The sequence below is a fragment of the Maniola hyperantus genome, chromosome 6, assembly GCF_902806685.2.
Source record: "Maniola hyperantus chromosome 6, iAphHyp1.2, whole genome shotgun sequence".
Lineage (NCBI taxonomy): Eukaryota > Metazoa > Arthropoda > Insecta > Lepidoptera > Nymphalidae > Maniola > Maniola hyperantus.
The window spans coordinates 12,852,139-12,870,994 of NC_048541.1; the positions used below are offsets into that span (position 1 = coordinate 12,852,139).

Sequence of the window (18,856 nt, forward strand, 5' to 3'; positions counted from 1 at the left end):
GATGAGACTATGAAGCCACTCCAATAGCATTGAGGAGTGCGACAGGTAGACGTAATTCTTCGAAGTTCTTTACTGTTGCGTTGAAGACGTCTTCAAGCTTCTGAATTGGAACGGACTCGGCACCATCGATATTTCTCCGTAAGTAGGTAGGCCTATTCCATACTAGGTCGATCCACGTAATACGATTCAATATTGATGCAAATCCGTCTTTTTCCCATAATTTTTGGAAGATTTAACTGCACACGACCAACCAAAACATAAGGGCATTTGTGCACTCATCCGTCAAATCACGGATTCCGTAAAAATACGATTCGAATGAGTACGTTTTTGTATGACGGATGAGTGCACGTTTGTGCACTTACTTAAACTTTTTGGAAGCACGTGTGGGACTGTCAACTAGATCAATGAGCGTGGTGTTTTATATATCGTAAGGGATTTTGCAACAACGCAACGGTGATATATCAAAAGGGCATATACTTCTTATTTTCGTCGTGGCGGGAACTTGATGGTGTTGGGGTTGCCCTCGCGGTACTGGCCGCTGCGCGTGAACCAGCCGCAGTACCGCACAATGCAGTCGGCGGTGGTGGTACCCAGAGGCAGGCCGAGCGCGCTTATACGCTCCAGCGTTTGCGTTGGGCCGGCTATTATCTGATATCAACAAAAGTTCAAAAGTCAGAAAATTTTACTGTAAAAGTACTACTTAATTTATTGCAAACAACTTGAACAATGCGCCGTAATCGATTTTTAGATCTCTTTGGCAGACACATGGAAGTGTGAGGGGATTTCTACCGCACAGGTGCATGCGATTGGTTGACCAGTCGACCGCTATTTCCCGAGATAAGCTAACTTTTCCCTACTACCCCGTTTTTTAGGGTTCCGTATCCGAGGGGTGCGTACGGGATCCTTATACTAAACCTCTGCTATCCGTCCATCGCTCTGTCAGCGGGATGTATCTCGTGATCCATAACAGGTAGAGAGTGAAAGAGAGAGAATGTATTGCCGCTATAACAACAATAAAATTTTCAAAATGGCCGCTATGAAAAAAAGTGTACGATGGTACGAAACCCCTCGTGTGCGACGTTTCCGAGTCCGAGTTCATGTCCACTTCGTGTTCGAGTTTAGGTATAGGTAGCTAGTTCAATGGATAAATCGATCTTTATAAAATTTGAGAATATTGATAAAGGGTTAAATATCTTTATAATTATTAACTAGGGAAAATAAAAATTTCTAAGCGACAGATTTTTCGGTAGAATAATTTACTTACATACCTATGGTACTTTTAAATTAAAATCGGCAGACATTTTTTTTCAAAAATTATACTTACTCTCCCAAATACCACATGTTTTCCATCAAATTGAGGTAATGGTTTAAATATTATGTTAAATTGACCATAAACTTCATTATCACAGCTTACGACCATGGACAGCACTCCTGCAAAAAATCAATACTTAAGTACCTACGAATGTTATGGAAAATAAACTCAGAATGTGACAGAGGGGGCTACGGATAGGCTTATGATAAGTAAGTAATGGTGTTTGCGATTCACTGCTGGATAAACTTCAAATTTATACTTAATTAAGTAATTTTATAAAATAGGTACCTACGTAAATTTAAGCCAGCCGCCAAGTAAAATTGCATTCTTGTGATGCCGCATAAGGATTTAGTGAATCACCATAAACCCCTCCAAACCAGCACGCGTTAGCATAGACAGCATTTTAGCTCTCACACTACGGGATTAGTCGTAAATAAAAATAAAATAAAAAATAAGTACCAGGTACAGAATGTTTAAGTTTAAAGCTCTCTGGAGCCATCGGTTCTTTCGGTCCATCCATCTTATTATAAGTACCGAACCCATTGTCTTTGCAAACATCTCCTCCACGGCAGAACAAGTTGGGTACAATTCTGTACCAAAAAAAAATACAGTTGCTTTAAGACATCACCACAAAAATCTAGAATTGGGTGATAGAAATTCTATTCTTTAATACCGGAACAGGTAGCCACAATACCCAAAGATGAGGAACGATCTTTTGAGGAGTTTCGATGACCTCCCTGGCGCATTAGTGAACGCTGAGGTCTTAGGTATTAATGAGAGGTCCCGGGTTCTATTCCCGGCAGGGGAAATTTGGGATTTTATCATTCCTAAATTTTCTCTGATCTGGTCTGGTGGAAGGCTTCGGCCCTGGCTAGTTACCCTCCAACCAGTTAAAGCCGTGCCGTCAAGCGATTTAGCGTTCCGGTACGATGCCGTATAGAAACCAAAGGGGGGACAATAAAAACTACCATAGCCCTTATTCAGGTTAGCCCGCTTCGATCTTAGACTGCATCATCACTTACCACCAGGTCAGATTGCAGTCAAGGGCTAACTTGTATCTGGATAAAAAAAAACGAAGTACCTACCTAAGCAGGAAGAGTATTCACCTAAAAAGTCTAGTCCCCGTGTAGGCGTGTCCATCGCTATCACCCCGTAGTAAAGTAAGGAACAACTGGCACGTCTTGGGCACAATATCTGTGAAAAGCTCTATTGTAACTTTGCCAATCTTAGAGCCGCCGACTACCCACAGCTCCATGGAAACCCTGCAAAAGTTTATTTTTTGTACTGCCGACCATTCAGACAGAGTGGAGTGGAGCCGAGTCTATTTGATAACAACTTAAACTCAACTCAATACAGGTACTTAAACATGGTTTATTACTAAAAACAAAACATGTAGGAGACAGTAAGGACCCACACTACACACAGTGCAGCGCTTGGTCGCACCATGCTATGCCAAAATAACCCAGCGGGCGATGGAGAGAGCTATGCTTGAAGTTTCTCTACGTGACCAAACCAGAAATGAGGAGATCCGTAGGAGAACTAGAGTAACCGACATAGCTCAACGGATTGCGAAGCTGAAGTGGCAATGGGCACGGCACATAGTTCGTAAAACCGATAGACGTTGGGGTCCCAAGGTGCTGGAATAGCGACCTCGCACTGGAAGACGCAGTGTTGGAAGACCCCCCCACTAGGTGGACGGACGACATCAGACGAGTCGCAGGGAGCCGCTGGATTCAGGGGCGCAAGACCGTGGCGTGTGTAAGTCCCTACAAGAGACCTATGTCCAGCAGTGGACGTCTATCGGTTGATGATGATGATGATGAATCCATACTAATATTATAATATTATAAATGCAAAAGTGTGTTTGCCTGTCTGCTAGCTTTTCACGGCCCGTCAGTTCAACCGATTTTGACGAATTTTGGTACAGTCATAGCTTACATCCCGGGGAATAATATTGGATAACTTTTTATCCCGGAAAATCAAAGAGTTCTCACGGGATTTTTGAAAACCTAAATCTACGCAGACGAAGTCGCGGGCATCATCTAGTAGTAAAATAATATACTTAAATAATATAAATACCGGGATGTAAGCTAACTCTGTACCAAATATCATTCAAATCGGTTAAAGTTTAAACTGTTGGGCTATGAAAAGACAGACAGACAGACTGTTTCGAATTTATACGTAACTAGCTTATGCCCGCGACTTCGTCCGCGTGGAGTAAACAAAATTTAAACCCCTATTTTACACCCTTAGGGTTGATCTTTAACAATGAGATTTTAACATAATATGAGCTTAACAAAATATGGCATTAAAAATGCAACCCCTATGGGGGTGAAATAGGGATTTGAAGTTTGTATGAAAGTCTGTCAGTTTTGAAGTAAGAAAAATTTAGCCCCTAATATAAACAACTTAACCTCCAATCCGGGTTTATTAGTCTTGGGATGACCCTAGTATGAATCAAACGCAGTTCCAATGTCCACAGTCTTATATTCAGGTACACTTGTCACATCCACTTAGTTTATATCTAGCTTAATTAATCACCTAGTACTTATATCTCGCTTAATTACTTTTATATCGTTCCTCTTTTTTTTCCGCGCGCTGTCACACCTCCACTCACGGGTGACAGATCGCAGGTTTTTCTGTGTTGCCCACAGTCGTCCATCCTGCTCCAGATATGTCCCCATATCTGACCACTCGGCCTTCCAACCGAGGGTAATGCCCTCATACCCATAACTCAATAGGAGCAACATAGAATACCTTAACAGTCCTATATTATAATTAATATGATTAGTATAATAATTCCTCTAACAGATCAAAGCTAACATTGTTAGATTTAACAAGTGCACAAAACAAGTGCCAATGAGACCTACAAAATACTGGTATCAATAATCATTATGTACATTGCAATCAACATCTGTAAGTCTAATTCTTATAAATACACAACAAATCACACTGAGATAAGTAAATAGTAAATACTATAAGTCATTCTGATTTAAGCTTGATATTAAGAAAATTCTATAATCTAGTTATTGTTAGTGATATACGTATACAACCAATTCACAATAGTATAATCAAATACTGAAATCAACACAATTTATGTTAATACTTAATACAAGGAAATTATAGTGAAATCAATAATTTAATTTTTAAATATTATTATGAACTACATATTCTTCAAGTTTGTATTTGTATTTAGTAATACGTGAATAAATATTTGCATGGCAAATGTGGCAATACTAATTATGAGAATTATAAAACATCTTTGGTAAATTGCATTTAAAGCGAATAAAATATAATCAAACTTAAACAAAACAACAACGAGGAAAGAAAAGAAGGATAGTGAATTATCACCAACTTGAATTCTGAGTGCTAAGTACTCTATGATTTTAACCATGTCACTATCAGTTTCAATTAAAGTAAGTTTGTTTGCCCTTTCCTTCTTACCACTGTAATGACATGAATTCTAATCCTACATAATGCTCTAATGCAACACAAATACAATATTTTCACTAGTATAAACATTTTAAGAGATATGGTAAGAGTGGTTGGATCCCATTGACCATTACTAACACTTTATACAAAATTAATCACAAAGTTCTACAATATACCAATGAACCTAACTACTTCTGTAGACTTCATAATTTCTTTAAACTTAAAAATAAATTAAAAGAATATCTTATAATCCAATTTTCTCATACAATTGATGAATATTTGATATGAGTTGACCTTGATTATAATGTCTTTGTAGTGTTTCATAAATTATCAATTTGACTATCGTGAATTGACATTTAATTATTCTCAAGTGGTACCTACTGATTGACACCGTTGAAAAAAATTATAATATTACAATATAAGTATGTAACGTAAAACAAATAATAAGAAAACAATATGCCAATCTTTAATTGCATATATGTAGTATTATACTAAGCAATATCGGTAAGTATATGAATAATGATTGTAAAATATTTTTGCAGACCAGAAAGGCAGAGATGTCGGCACAGATATTATGTGACCATATTTTGTACTCTACTTGAATAACAATAAAAGATAATTACCTATCAAATTGAATTATTGAATATTGAACCAATATTCTTGATGTCTACGAAATCAAGATAAATAATATGGTTAAATGTAGTTGTTATTATTAATAAGTACTAAGATCGAAACAAACCACAATGTATTCTAAGGAGAATCCAATAATCATATTATTTCAGAAATTTAAAGAAACATGAATCCACTAATTGATAATGATACACAGTACAGATCACTATGAGATCTACAATGTGCACAATGTAATCCTATATTTTCAAATAACTGAGACGACTGCCTCTGACTGTATCTCGATTGTAGTACAACAAATACTATTATTAATATAACAAAATAAGTCACAATGATGTTAGCCAAGGTATTATTGTATTATTATAAACTCGTTACCCGTGGTGCCCCATATCATCCTTGCACTAGGGGTAGATGCATGCATAACTGTGTCTACCATAAGCCCCGTAAGTGCGATAGAGAGCGCAACAGACGGCGTTTTGTTGCCCCATTTTATTGTCTCGCAAGCAACGAGTCCTTGATGGCACTATAGACTTAATTGATGTAACATACAATAAAATCTGATTTCTGGAAACTTCCATTCTTGTACATTCTTGAGCGCGTAAGGACGAACGATGCCAGAGACCCTCGTCCTCTTATGATAATATGGTTAACTTGAACACGGTGATTGAGGACAGACAGCACCCAACGCTGCACCAACCCAGCGTCATGCTGAGCCGTGAATTGCTGCATCGGTCACCGTTGCTTGTCTCGTGTCAGTGTGTGACAAATGAATGACAAAGATGTAGGAAATTATTTCGTGATACATTGGTGTACTTATACGCTTTGATAACATATCAGCGATCCATACATTAATACCTAGCGAGTGAAGTCAGCAAGCCTTCGTGCGCGAACTGCTTATATAGTCTATTAGAATAGATGTTACTCGAAATAGTATTTAAGAATTTGCTCTTTACTGTGCTGTTTCCACCAAACATCAACGTAATACAATGAGTGACTGCGAAGATGTGCATTAACATGAACCGATATTTAGCATTTACAATCAGCATGTCATTTTAGATCTACTTTAAAGGGTCTATACAACTTCTACTACGTACCGAATTCAGCAAGACATAATTAATATATTATTACTGAATACGTCCATTATAAGAACTTTAATTTGAATTTAAGTAACCCTTGAACATTAGTAAGTATCTGCTAGAACAGGTAAAGTGATTTCCAACCATGATATCTACTTCTGTACCCCTATTCTGTAGATAAATCTATTATTATTAATAAAAAGGATACACCCTTTCCACTTGCCGACCCCGATTTAGTCTGCTTGTTTTCCATCAAATTAACTGGACTCCCTCTTGTCACCATCGCGACCCGATCAGTTGCTGAAGTTCATACTGAAGATCACCGTCCACTCGCATCGGGATTATCGAATCAGGTTTTACCAGACTATTATTGTTCGTCATTTTTCAGACGCTTCGTCAGCCGTTTTCCAATTCGTTTGTTGGTTCTTACTAGGACCAGCTTTTGTCACCGGAATACGATCCATTGTTTACGTCAGTATTGCCACCTTCCATTTGTCATTCTTGATTCCTTATTCTTAGGTTTATATTATAGTCAATGCTGCCCTCCTTTGGCACGATTGCTACAAAATCAAAAATTTCCACTTGCTGTATGTCACAATTGGGACATGAATTAAATTTTCCAATAACAATATGTCTCATTTGGAACATATAAAATAGACAACCTTTGACACAATTGGGACAAGGTATATTACATAAACTATTCTCAGCAATTACCGCTTATCACACCAGGAATAAGTCCATACATAAGTCGGTATTCTTTTCTCTTATTTGCTTGTTGGGTTATCATAACATATTCTCAAGAATCACCGCTTATCTCACCAGGAATAAGTCCATACATAAGTCGGTATTCTTTTCTCTCATTTGCCGGTTGGTTCATCATAAAATATTCTCAGGAATCACCGCTCATCACACCAGGAATAAATCCATACATAAGTCGGTATTCTTTTCAACTATTCTCAGGAATCACCGCTTATCGCACCAGGAATAAGTCCATACATAAGTCGGTATTCGTTTCCCTGATTTGCTTGTTAGGTTATCATAAAATACTCTCAAGAATCACCGCTTATCACACCAGGAATAAATCCATACATAAGTCGGTATTCTTTTCAACTATACTCAGGAATCACCGCTTATCGCACCAGGAATAAGTCCATACATAAGTCGGTATTCGTTTCACTTATTTGCTTGTTAGGTTATCATAAAATACTCTCAAGAATCACCGCTTATCACACCAGGAATAAGTCCATACATAAGTCGGTATTCTTCTCTCTTATTTGCTCCTTAGGTTATCATAAAATACTCTCAAGAGTCACCGCTTATCACACTAGGAATAAGTCCATACATAAGTCGGTATTCTTTTCAGATATTCTCAGGAATCACCGCTTATCGCACCAGGAGTAAGTCCATACATAAGTCGGTATTCGTTTCTAATATTCTCAGGGATCACCGCTTATCACACCAGGACTCAGTCCATACATAAGTCGGTATCCTTTTCTCTCATTCACTAGTTGTCAGTTTGTTTAGAGTCTAAAAATAATAATCACATTCATAACAATGACACGTTATATCATAACAATATTAAACACCATTTTTTTTTTTAATTCGCTTCCTCAAGACAGCCACCAGAAGCGATTATTTGTGTACAGTCAATAGAATGAATATTATAGTGTCAACGGTTATGGCAAACCCGCTAAGTGTTTGCTCCCTTAATACCTCATTTGATTAATCTTTTTCTTAATTTGCTTTATGGCTTTTAGTAATTTGATTAATGATTTGAAAGACTAATTATCGAGACTACTGAACTCAATACTCAAATCGATATTCTCAACTATTTGTGGGGTATCTACAGTAGTAAACATCTTTAGTTCACCGTGGGCTCTACCGCGGTTGTTTGACAGCTACAATGTCACGATCGCAATCATCTCTGATTGGTTAATGCTCGCTCACTATTGGCCACAATGCATTGTTGCAACAAGAATCGCACAAATTCAGCCAATCAGAACAATAATGATTGATGCAGGTTTTAGACAATCGCCCTACGTGTAATGTCTGCAAGTGATAATAATTGTGCAACTCGTTTGAAATTTTAATATAATTTAAGGGCACACACACAAGAGAGCAATCCGTCTTTTGTTTATAATAATTATATTAATAATTTATTTATTTAGTAAAAATATGCATCTCATAAGCTCCTTTTTCCAAAGTCAAATAGCTAGTCAAAATTTGGGCAGTAAAAGTAGGGAATCCGTTTCTCCACTATTTATCCGATGGGGCTTGCAAGGTTAAGATTTACACTTCTCTGTATACTGACAATTTCATTTCTTATTTCAAATCTAAACCTAAGTCAGAGATCGAATTATTCGTGCATTATTTATACCCGAGAAACAACGATATGATAAAATTATTTGTTAGTAGGCTATATAAAGAAATACAACAATCCAGACCCTGTAATACATAACATTGCCACAGTCATTGCCACTTCATTTAATAACACCTTCGTAACTCTATTTTGTTATTAGAGACACATGTTTCAAAGTTTCCTTTACTCGTACATAAAAATTGAACTTCGTAACTTTTTCTTTCTAATTTCTATTATTACAGCAGATAGTATCATCTATTAAGTTGGTAAGCCAATCCAATAATAACAACAGTAAATAATTTATGATGTACTTGGTAGTTAACCTGTTGTTCAGTGCGTGTTTTTCCGAGGTAGTAAGTACCTAAAGGCTTTGATTTATGGTAGCAGATTGTACAACAAGGGCACCAAACAAGCCACTTGAGCCGAGTTATAAACACTGCTTTTCACTTCGATTGCGAGGAAATGTAATAATAATATTACTATAAGTACATATCTATAGATTGTCCGAAAAGAGTAGGGATTAAATGAGGGTGCTGTAATGAGTTTGTAGGTATAGGTCGCAACCTCAATACAAGTGCAAAAGTTCACTGGCACCATAGAAATTACATACATTCTTTCTCATCCATATGTCATTCAGAGAGACTGTTGTTTACCTATAAATACCTTGTGCATAACAGCATGAAACGCACTTTAGTCCTCTTATAGCCAGCGTAAAATAGAACCTTACGAGCATGAGAAGTGGAAACGTATTTTCATTTTATTATTATTTTTATTTTCCGAATTCTAAAAATCACGAATGCATGTCATCTATTAGTATAAGAGGATGTCAGCTACTAGTGACTTTATATGAATGTGATAGCTCATATAATTTTACCTTTTTAATTATAAAACTCTAAGAACATTTGAAAGAACCACTGTTATGCTGATAAATAAATATTTTAATTCAATTCCATTTATTTATTTTCATCTGATCTGATCAGTTAAATTCACTTTAGGTTAATATAATAATGATTCAATTCATTTTCCTTTCATAACCTCACCTCTCCTTAAATGGTAGTTGCAGCCAATGTAATTTATAATTTTCACAAGGGTGAGCAAACGGAACAAAAGTACATACTAGCACTTAATATAAATTTTATTGGTATAAGAATCAAATAAAATTCCAACATCCACATGGCTACTTTCGTGAGCATAAGTGGTGTATGTCTTTCTGTTTCTGGTATGTACATAGTTAGATTAATTCAAACCTGATATTTCATACCCTATACCTACTAGGTATTCAAAGTAATCTAATAACTCTAATTTGGTCGAATAAGTAAACCTACAGATTCAAAATAGGTTCAATGTTACCTACTTTATCTAGTGGACCAATTAATTATTTATTAGCTGATCCACCCCAGGTAGAATTTTCCAAAATCTTTTCTTTGTGTCCAGTAGTAGCTTAGTAGAGAACTCAAATCATATTTCATTATGCAGGGCCTGCGGGTTGATCTATGTCTGTCAGTACATAATACAGACTATTCAGTCGGTAGATAGGTATTAAGTGGGTGCATCTAGCAATCGACTCTATTAGTCTCCCTATCACTGTCTATCATTCTCACAACCATACCATGCCTACCATAGACCCAAATCCAAAAATCTTACATTAAATGGTAGGTAATGAAAACACATGCACCTGACACATATTTCAGGCATTCTATCCTTAAATTGTACTAAAATATTACTATGTGTATAGTTAAGTATGTAATTATTTAATTAAACAAGAATAACTACTCATATTGAGACTATTCAATTCAAAGTTTTAAGACTTTATTTTAGTTACTAGGTAAACTAGATTTGCTTCAATTAACCATAGTAGTATTCAGATGTTTCTTACCTTCTTATTACTGTATTACATAACAATACCTTGAGGTTACACCCTCCATCATAATGAGGCAGCCCGGGATGGCTTTTTTTCTTTTGTATCATTATAACAGGCCTCACACCAAGAGTTACTGTGTTCTTATCCGATCCATGCAGGTACATGACTGCTTCTAATCACAACTTGAAGGTTATGTGCACTTCTCCACCACAGATGCCGGCCAAAACCACTTGTTCATCTCACATTCGTCGACCTCATCGTCAAGTCGGGGTCACAGGGTCGTGTACATCATCAGAAAAGTTGTCGAACATGAAAAAAATGGTAACAGTTGAATAATCTCGGAAATATTGCATTTAAGCGACACCAGTATCAAGTACATACCTACTTGATTATATCAGACCCCTGTATATAACCCAAATTTTGCACTAAAACCATTGATTGACCCATTGATGTAGATATGACCGTTGTTATTGTAAGATTATTATTTCTATTTTTAACTAAAGCACATGTACATATTTCTTTTTTTTAAATGATTGTTGAATGATTTAAATTAAGACTTGAATAAAATTATATTGTCAACATTACTTCCTAGATAGATAAAGTTATATATAAATGAGTTAAGTAGATATTATTCATTCTAAATTTTCACATTTTATTATGCTATGATAATGTACTATAGGTAATAATTTGCACACTCAGTTATTGGTTGAATGTGTTAGATCAAAACAGATTTAAGACCAAATTGTACCACATTCTAGCAAATAAACTCTACTTTTTTATTTCTACACTAGCTCATGTATCAAGTACTTACCTACATAATAATCTAATTGTTTTCTTGATTCTACTTTAATATAGGTAGGTGCCTATTTGGTTTAAAGTATTTCATATCACTTATTACCTTATTTCGATTTTAAAATACAAGGTGTTAGTACTACGGTGCGTTGCATCCAGTCTTGAAATTAATACTAATACTACTTATAACTTCATAGATCAAATCTAGGGCTAGGTATGTCCCTACATAATAATCCATTAAAGCGGTCAGAATAAAACTATAATCCCTTACTTTGAACTCTCAAATAAGTCATAATGCTGATATCTACTTACTATTAATAATTATAGCCTTCACTTACTCTGTTCTAAAAGTATCAATTGGTAATATTGTGACTTATCAAATACCTACTTAGGTATTTTGATGCAGTAATCTTACATTAGGCACTCTTAATATTCACCCATGCTTTAATGAACATCCACTGTAAGAAGGTAAGTACACAGATTCACCGCTTTCAATACAACCTATGGATGCATTGGACCCATCGACCTACGTACTTCTGCTTGTTCCAGACAGTATAAGGTGCTTTCCTCCAACCAATCTCTTGAGTAGTTGCGTTGGAGACAAGTCCTCCAACTCGACACAGGTCTACTCAAGTACTCCCAAAGTAATAGTGTAGCACCATTGCAGTTTGTATGTATTTCATATTCACTTTGTTATTCGTTCAGGTAGGTTTCTTCATATAATTTCCGATATAAGTACCTAATAAATATGTTGCTATGCATCTTGTACAGGCACTTTTAACATCTTCCAGGATAGACCCGCATTTTTGGGCATGAATCACATCCCACTTCTGATATAAACAACTTAACCTCCAATCCGGGTTTATTAGTCTTGGGATGACCCTAGTATGAATCAAACGCAGTTCCAATGTCCACAGTCTTATATTCAGGTACACTTGTCACATCCACTTAGTTTATATCTAGCTTAATTAATCACCTAGTACTTATATCTCGCTTAATTACTTTTATATCGTTCCTCTTTTTTTTCCGCGCGCTGTCACACCTCCACTCACGGGTGACAGATCGCAGGTTTTTCTGTGTTGCCCACACTAAGTAGAAAATTAAGGGGTTTGAAATTTGTATGAAAGTCTGTCAGTTTAAAATTTAAATCAAGATATTGAGTATGTAAATGTAAGTAGGTATATATTATAGAAAACAGATGACGTAGGCATCCGCTTAAAAATAATTTTGGAAAACTAAACCCCTCAGGGGTTAAAATAGTGTCAATTTTCAAACCCCTATTTTAACCCCTGAGGGGTTTAGTTTTCCAAAATCCTTTCTAAGCGGATGCCTACGTCATCTGTTTTCTATAATATATACTTACATTTATATACTCGATATCTTGATTCAAATTTTAAAACTGACAGACTTTCATACAAATTTCAAACCCCTTAATTTTCTACTTAGGGGCAAAATTTTTCAAAAACCATGATACACGGTTTCTATGTTTATAACAATTTGTGTAAATACAAAATTTCACGATTCTTACTTCAAAACTAACTGACTTTCATACAAACTTCAAACCCCTATTTCACCCCCTTAGGGGTTGAATTTTCAAAAATCCTTTCTTAGCGGATGCCTACGTCATAATAGCTATCTGCATGCCAAATTTCAGCCCGATCCGTCCAGTAGTTTGAGCTGTGCGTTGATAGATCAGTCAGTCAGTCAGTCAGTCACCTTTTCCTTTTATATAATATATAGATATTAGTATGGATAGTAATAGTAAAATAATAAATAGTTCGTAATTACTTGGTGCGGTGAACAGATGGAGGCTTATCAAACGCGGGATCTTTTATGTCGCGATCTATTTTTTCAGTCTTGAACAAAATGAAGGGTAGTCTGAAAGAAGCATTGACATATTTATTATTATTATTATTATTGACACTTTATTGCACACAACACAAAGTAAACATTGAAAAAACACAATACAGGATCTTATTCTAATAGATGTAGCATGCAAAGGCGGCCTTATCGCTAAAGCGATCTCTTCCAGGCAACCTTTGACGAAAGGAATCACGAAAGCACGGGTTGGTGCGGCAGCCGAAAATGGCCCTAGTTATTATTATAAATTAGACTACATACACAGTACATTCAAATAATACACAAATAAATATAATTATATATACCCATATACATATCTCTATAATATACTACATAATTCTGTTTACATAGATAAATAATAGTTCTTCAAACGATTTTTGAAGGTGTTTAAGGATTTCGCCTGACGTATTTCAGCTGGGAGAGAATTCCAGAGCTTGACACTGTTAGTGGTGAAAGAGTTACCATAGTATACCGTGCGGCTGTGTGGAGTCATAAGCTTATTGTCGGTGCTGGAGCGGAGGGAGAACTGATGGTTCTCACCAAGATAGGAAAACCGTTCTTTTAAGTATGATGGTGTTTGAGGGTAGTACAGAATACGATATAGGAGCGACAAAGCGTGCATCTCCCTCCGCCGAGATACTGGCAGCCACTTTAGTTTAGCACGGAACTCTGATACATGATCATATTTTCGTAGGCCGAAGATGAAGCGAATACACATGTTTTGTAGTCTTTCCAGCTTGTTTAAAAGTTCTTGTGTCAGGTCCGGATAACAAGAGTCACCGTAGTCTAATATTGGCAACAAAAGTGTGTTAGCTAACGTAATCTTAGTTTTTATTGGCAGAAGATCATCAGCGTAAAAATGAAAGGAAGATGAAATAACCGAGGAGATTGTATTAATAAAAATAGAGAAGAGAAGAGGAGACAGGACCCCACCCTGTGGGACACCTGCAGAGAGCGGTGAGAGCGTGGAACACTTGCCATCGATTTTGATACATTGTTGACGTCCGCTTAGGTACGATCTGAACCAATTAATTACGTCAGAGGATACATTCAGGGAACTTAATATCGCAAGAAGTAGGTCGAAGTCGACATTATTAAAAGCGTTGCTGAAATCGAGGAGAATGAGAACAGTGACTAACTTGTTATCCATACCTTTCCGTATATCATCGCAGACTTTAATTAGCGCAGTGACTGTGCTATGGCCGGGTCTAAAGCCAGATTGAAATGAAGATAGGATGTTATTTTTAGTAAGGAAGAGACTCAGTTGTTTGTTAACAATGCGCTCAAGGACTTTGGACAGAAAAGGAAGAATGGAGATTGGTCGAAAGTGTGTGGGGGATGTCGGATTGGAGGTTTTAGGTATTGGGATAACAAAGGCTTTCCCCCACTCAGAAGGAAAAGTACACGAGGACAGAGAAAAGTTAAAAATGTGACATAGGATAGGAGCGATGCTATCAAGGAGCAGTAGGATCATCCTCCGACTGATTCCGTCATACCCCATTGCATCCGACTTTATGGCCACAACGTGTTTCTTCATTTCATCCAGAGTTACGTCGCTGAATTGGAAAGGAGGGTAATTAGGTATAGGTATGGACCTCAAATTATTGAGCGTCGCTTGTTTTATTTGACCATCCAGTGTCCCAGCAGTCGTGAAATGCTGGTTAAGTGTGTCAAGGTCCGGGATGCGATGAGTCTTTTTTTGTTGGCGTCCAATGCCCAACGTATTCAGAAACCTCCAAGTTTTGGAGGTATTGGAGTCTTTAAGGGAATTGCAAATGAAATTACGCTGGGCATCGCGACAAACTTTACTACACCGATTGCGAAGCTTTTTATATTTTTCACGGTTAGTAACTGTAGGACATAGTTTATATTTGCTTTTTGCTCTATTACGTTTGTTCATGAGGGCTTTTATCTCTGGTGTTAACCACGGAGCAGGGAGGTGTTTTAATTTGACGGGTCTCAGGGGAGCGTGCACATCAAAAAGTCCTGTCAGTAAAGAATTAAAGACATCCAGCTTATTATCTATTGTATTAGCGCTAAATACGGCAGCCCAGTCAATATTGTTTAGGTCAGACATAAATAACGAATTGTTAAAATTTTTAAAACTGCGGCGCATTACTACTGTTGGTTTAGCTTTTGGAGGCCTAATTTTGTAGGAAGTGAATATCAGATCATGGTATGAAAACGCTTCCGCGGGAAATTGCCCATGATTATCCACGTGTTGAGGGGAAGAGATTTATGTTGGTAATATAAAATGTCGATACGTATATAGTTAGTAGTAGATAGTTGTAGTTAGTTGAACGTATACTTACGATGCTCCTAAAATAAGTTTGTGTTTTGTATCTTTCCAACTCTCTTCAAGTTCTTTAGTCAAAGGTTGCTCAGATCTCTAAAAACGTTGAAAATAAAAATTAAGACGTTTAGAGTAGACATGTGTCCGCTATAGCTTAACTTAACTGAAAACCGCTGCCGTGCCTATAGCGTACCGTAGCGTTATTGTCGTAGCTAGCAACGGTTTTCAGTTATCATCTATAACCACCTGACAACACAACACTTCCAACTGGCAACTGACAATGCATTGTTTGGTTTTTTGGTAACTAGAAACGCAATAATTATGCCTTCTCTTTCTTTCTTTCACTGAAAGCTGAGAAGGAGCGGTTATTGGCTACCGGCTTAGTAACTAAGAACTTGGTAAACCAAAGCCGACCTTATCTCTATTACGCTAAGGCTTAACTGTACAAGTACTTGTCCATTACACTTTGATCTGTCAATCTAAATACAGTTAGCCTTAGAGTAATAGAGATAAGGTCCTCTTTGGTTTATCAATCTTCATGAAATGTTTTTGGTTAACTGGACTGTGGCAAACTATTCGTGCAGGCGTCCACTATAGTTTGACCTATGTCAATGATCAAATTAAACTTTACTACTATGAACTTAAGGTTGTGATTACTTCACGATATTCATGAAAGTAAAATTGGTTTTATTTTAGTGAATATGCGCGCGCTAGCTATACAGACGGTATTGATACGGCAGCTAGCTTAGTTACTACTACGGAAACCGCTGCGCGTTGCGCATATTAAATTAGTTGAAACACAACTCTGATACTGATATTCGGCAACGGTTAACAATATCGGTATTGAAACTAAGTAACTGTTGATTAACCGTTGCCGTAAATAGCCAATAACGCCCATCTTTAGTTTAGAGTAAAAATCCCAGATTTAAGAAGGGTTTTCATTCTAAAGATCGGAACACTAGTTCCGATCTTATTGTAGTTAGAGAAAATAAAGTTCGAGTCGTGGATTAGCGAAAGATAATTTTAAAACGTGAACTTACTGCTTTAAGTAGCCTGAAGTAGAAGTAGACGTTTTGCCTTCGTATTTCATTGAGGACCCGTTGTCTTTGCTTGCACAGCAGCTTATTGTATGTATCGGTCGGTTCTGGACGCAACCAACAATCTACAAAGCCCTGTTTGTAAAACAACAAAAAAAACTATTGTTTAAAAAAATGTTTAATTGATCAGACGCTAGGAAGAAACACTTGCAAAATTGTGAATGTAAGTAGCTTCAGTTTTTAAATGTTATTTAAGTAGTAGGGAATAGAGTACTTAGGAATAGCCTTAGGAACCTACTCTGCAACAGTGGTATTCAGGTGTCGTATGCCATGAACGTCGTTTGAACTTGACTACAAATTCTCATGTTCTTTAGCCACCAAGGGTGAAGGGTAATAGGCTTGTAACTATAGAACAGTCACTTGTACAAAGTCGAGTAGAGGGCAACGTTCCGTTCCTACATTCCTTCATCGAGTAATCTCACAATGTAGCCAATTGAAGCCACTGAAGGAAGATCGCAAGAGTCGCAGTGAAAGTTAATATCCCATCATGATCAACCCATCGCCGGCTCACTGCAGAGCACGGGTCTTCCTCTCAGAGTCAGAAGGGTTTGGCCATAGTCCACCACGCTGGCCATGTGCGGATTGGTCTTGACACACCTTTGGAAATATTATGAAGAGCTCTCAGGCATGCAGATTTCCTCACGAAGTTTTCCTTCACCGTTAAAGCAAGTTAGAGGTGCGTGCCCGGGATCAAACCTTCGGCCTCCGATTAGATGGCGGACGTCCTAACCACTAGGCTATCGCAGCTATATCAGTATCTCATGCCATGACCAAATTAGAATAAAAATTTCATAAACAGCGCGACTGCCTTGATACTCTTGAGCAGTTCTTTGTTGAAATTCATGTTCTCGAGCAGGCACGCGTAATAGTTTAGATGGCTTCAAGTAGTAGTATACAGCTCGGAGTTAGGCGCCTCGCAAAGTCATTCACGATGTGGTGAGATCTGAAGTTTGATTGTGAAGGAGGAGGAACATTATTATTGTTTAAGGAACATTATTGACCCCCGTCCTCTGTATGAGGTTGATCCTTTTGAGCAGCTCTTTGTTGACGTTCATGTTGTCCTCGAGCTGGCGCGCGTAGTAGTCGAGGCGGCGCGGCTTCAGGTACAGCTCGGGGATCAGGCGCGGCGGGTGGTCGTCCACGATGTGCTTCACCATTTGCAACTAAAATAATAGATAAGCAGTTTGACTCAATTTTTTTGGCGGCTGAGATAGTCCTTGCAATGCACTCGCGGACACTCAAAGTGACTTGTAGCTTCGCAACCAGTAGTTGGATCTAACTGTAAGTACAGCAATCATTTATAAAATTCAATAATATCCGTTACAAAATTCAGTAAAATCCTTTTCAGTATTTTCCAACCAACCTTACCTTACGGACCGGCGGACAGTAGGTAAATATATCAAGTTAAGTAAGTATTTTTTTTCTTTCAGGATGTTTTAATGCTAAAAGTAGAAAATGTAATAAGTAGGTACCTCCTTCCGATGATTGCACCACGATGCATAGAACTCTTTTGATAGCAAAGGGAATCTTGGTGGCTGAAAATGTAATATTTTTCCATAAGTAAGTACATGTGTAATGTGGCCCATAAAGCTGATCATACATCATATGAAATGCAAAGTAGGTATAAGTACCCGTAAATTGCTAATGCGCGTGGCCGCCAGTTCAGTGACGTCAGCACTACATTGAAGTTTCGAGCTAATGGTATATTTTTATTTCGGCTGACGTCAAAATGACGTCATTTCGATGTTAATGAGACATGGTTCCAGCGCAATAGCAATTTGCGGGACTTATATTACTAACAAGTTTGAACTCTCTTATCCTGCGCACGCGCGGCGGCCGCGGCTTCTCCGGCTCAGGTGGCGGCGAGCGCAGCTGATTAAGTTTCTCGAGCACCGCATCACAAGCGCGCTCTCGTAGAGGATGCATGTCACAAGGTTACCTAGAGACTTAAAAGTATTGAGTGTACGTCAAAAAAAAAGGAAGTCTTACAGGATCACTTTGTTGGCTGTCTATTTACAGACTAACAGACGCACAGACAGAGGAACTGCGCCATACTAATAGATGGCGCAGTTCCTCATTAACTTGCGGTGTTCTACATAAAAAGTGTTGGGTAGGCATATCATGTACGATGGTACGGAACCCTTCGT

General features: G+C 37.5%; 1 protein-coding gene across 2 annotated transcripts; it reads right to left on the reverse strand.

Moving 5' to 3' along the window:
• Positions 1–468: 468 nt before the first annotated feature.
• Positions 469–18,647, reverse strand: LOC117983100 (uncharacterized). Of its 2 annotated transcripts, XM_034969566.2 has the most exons (10): positions 18,510–18,647; positions 18,182–18,244; positions 17,711–17,872; positions 16,653–16,784; positions 15,632–15,708; positions 13,248–13,337; positions 2,419–2,574; positions 1,772–1,902; positions 1,325–1,431; positions 469–648 (listed from the first exon to the last, which is right to left on the reverse strand). In XM_034969566.2, exons 1-10 carry the CDS (start codon positions 18,633–18,635, stop codon positions 481–483), a joined length of 1,212 nt encoding a protein of 403 aa, XP_034825457.1. In that variant the 5' UTR covers positions 18,636–18,647; the 3' UTR covers positions 469–480. The 2 variants fall into 2 exon arrangements, with proteins under 2 accessions (XP_034825457.1, XP_034825458.1); XM_034969567.2 differs by lacking the exon at positions 2,419–2,574.
• Between the last annotated feature and the right edge of the window lie 209 nt (positions 18,648–18,856).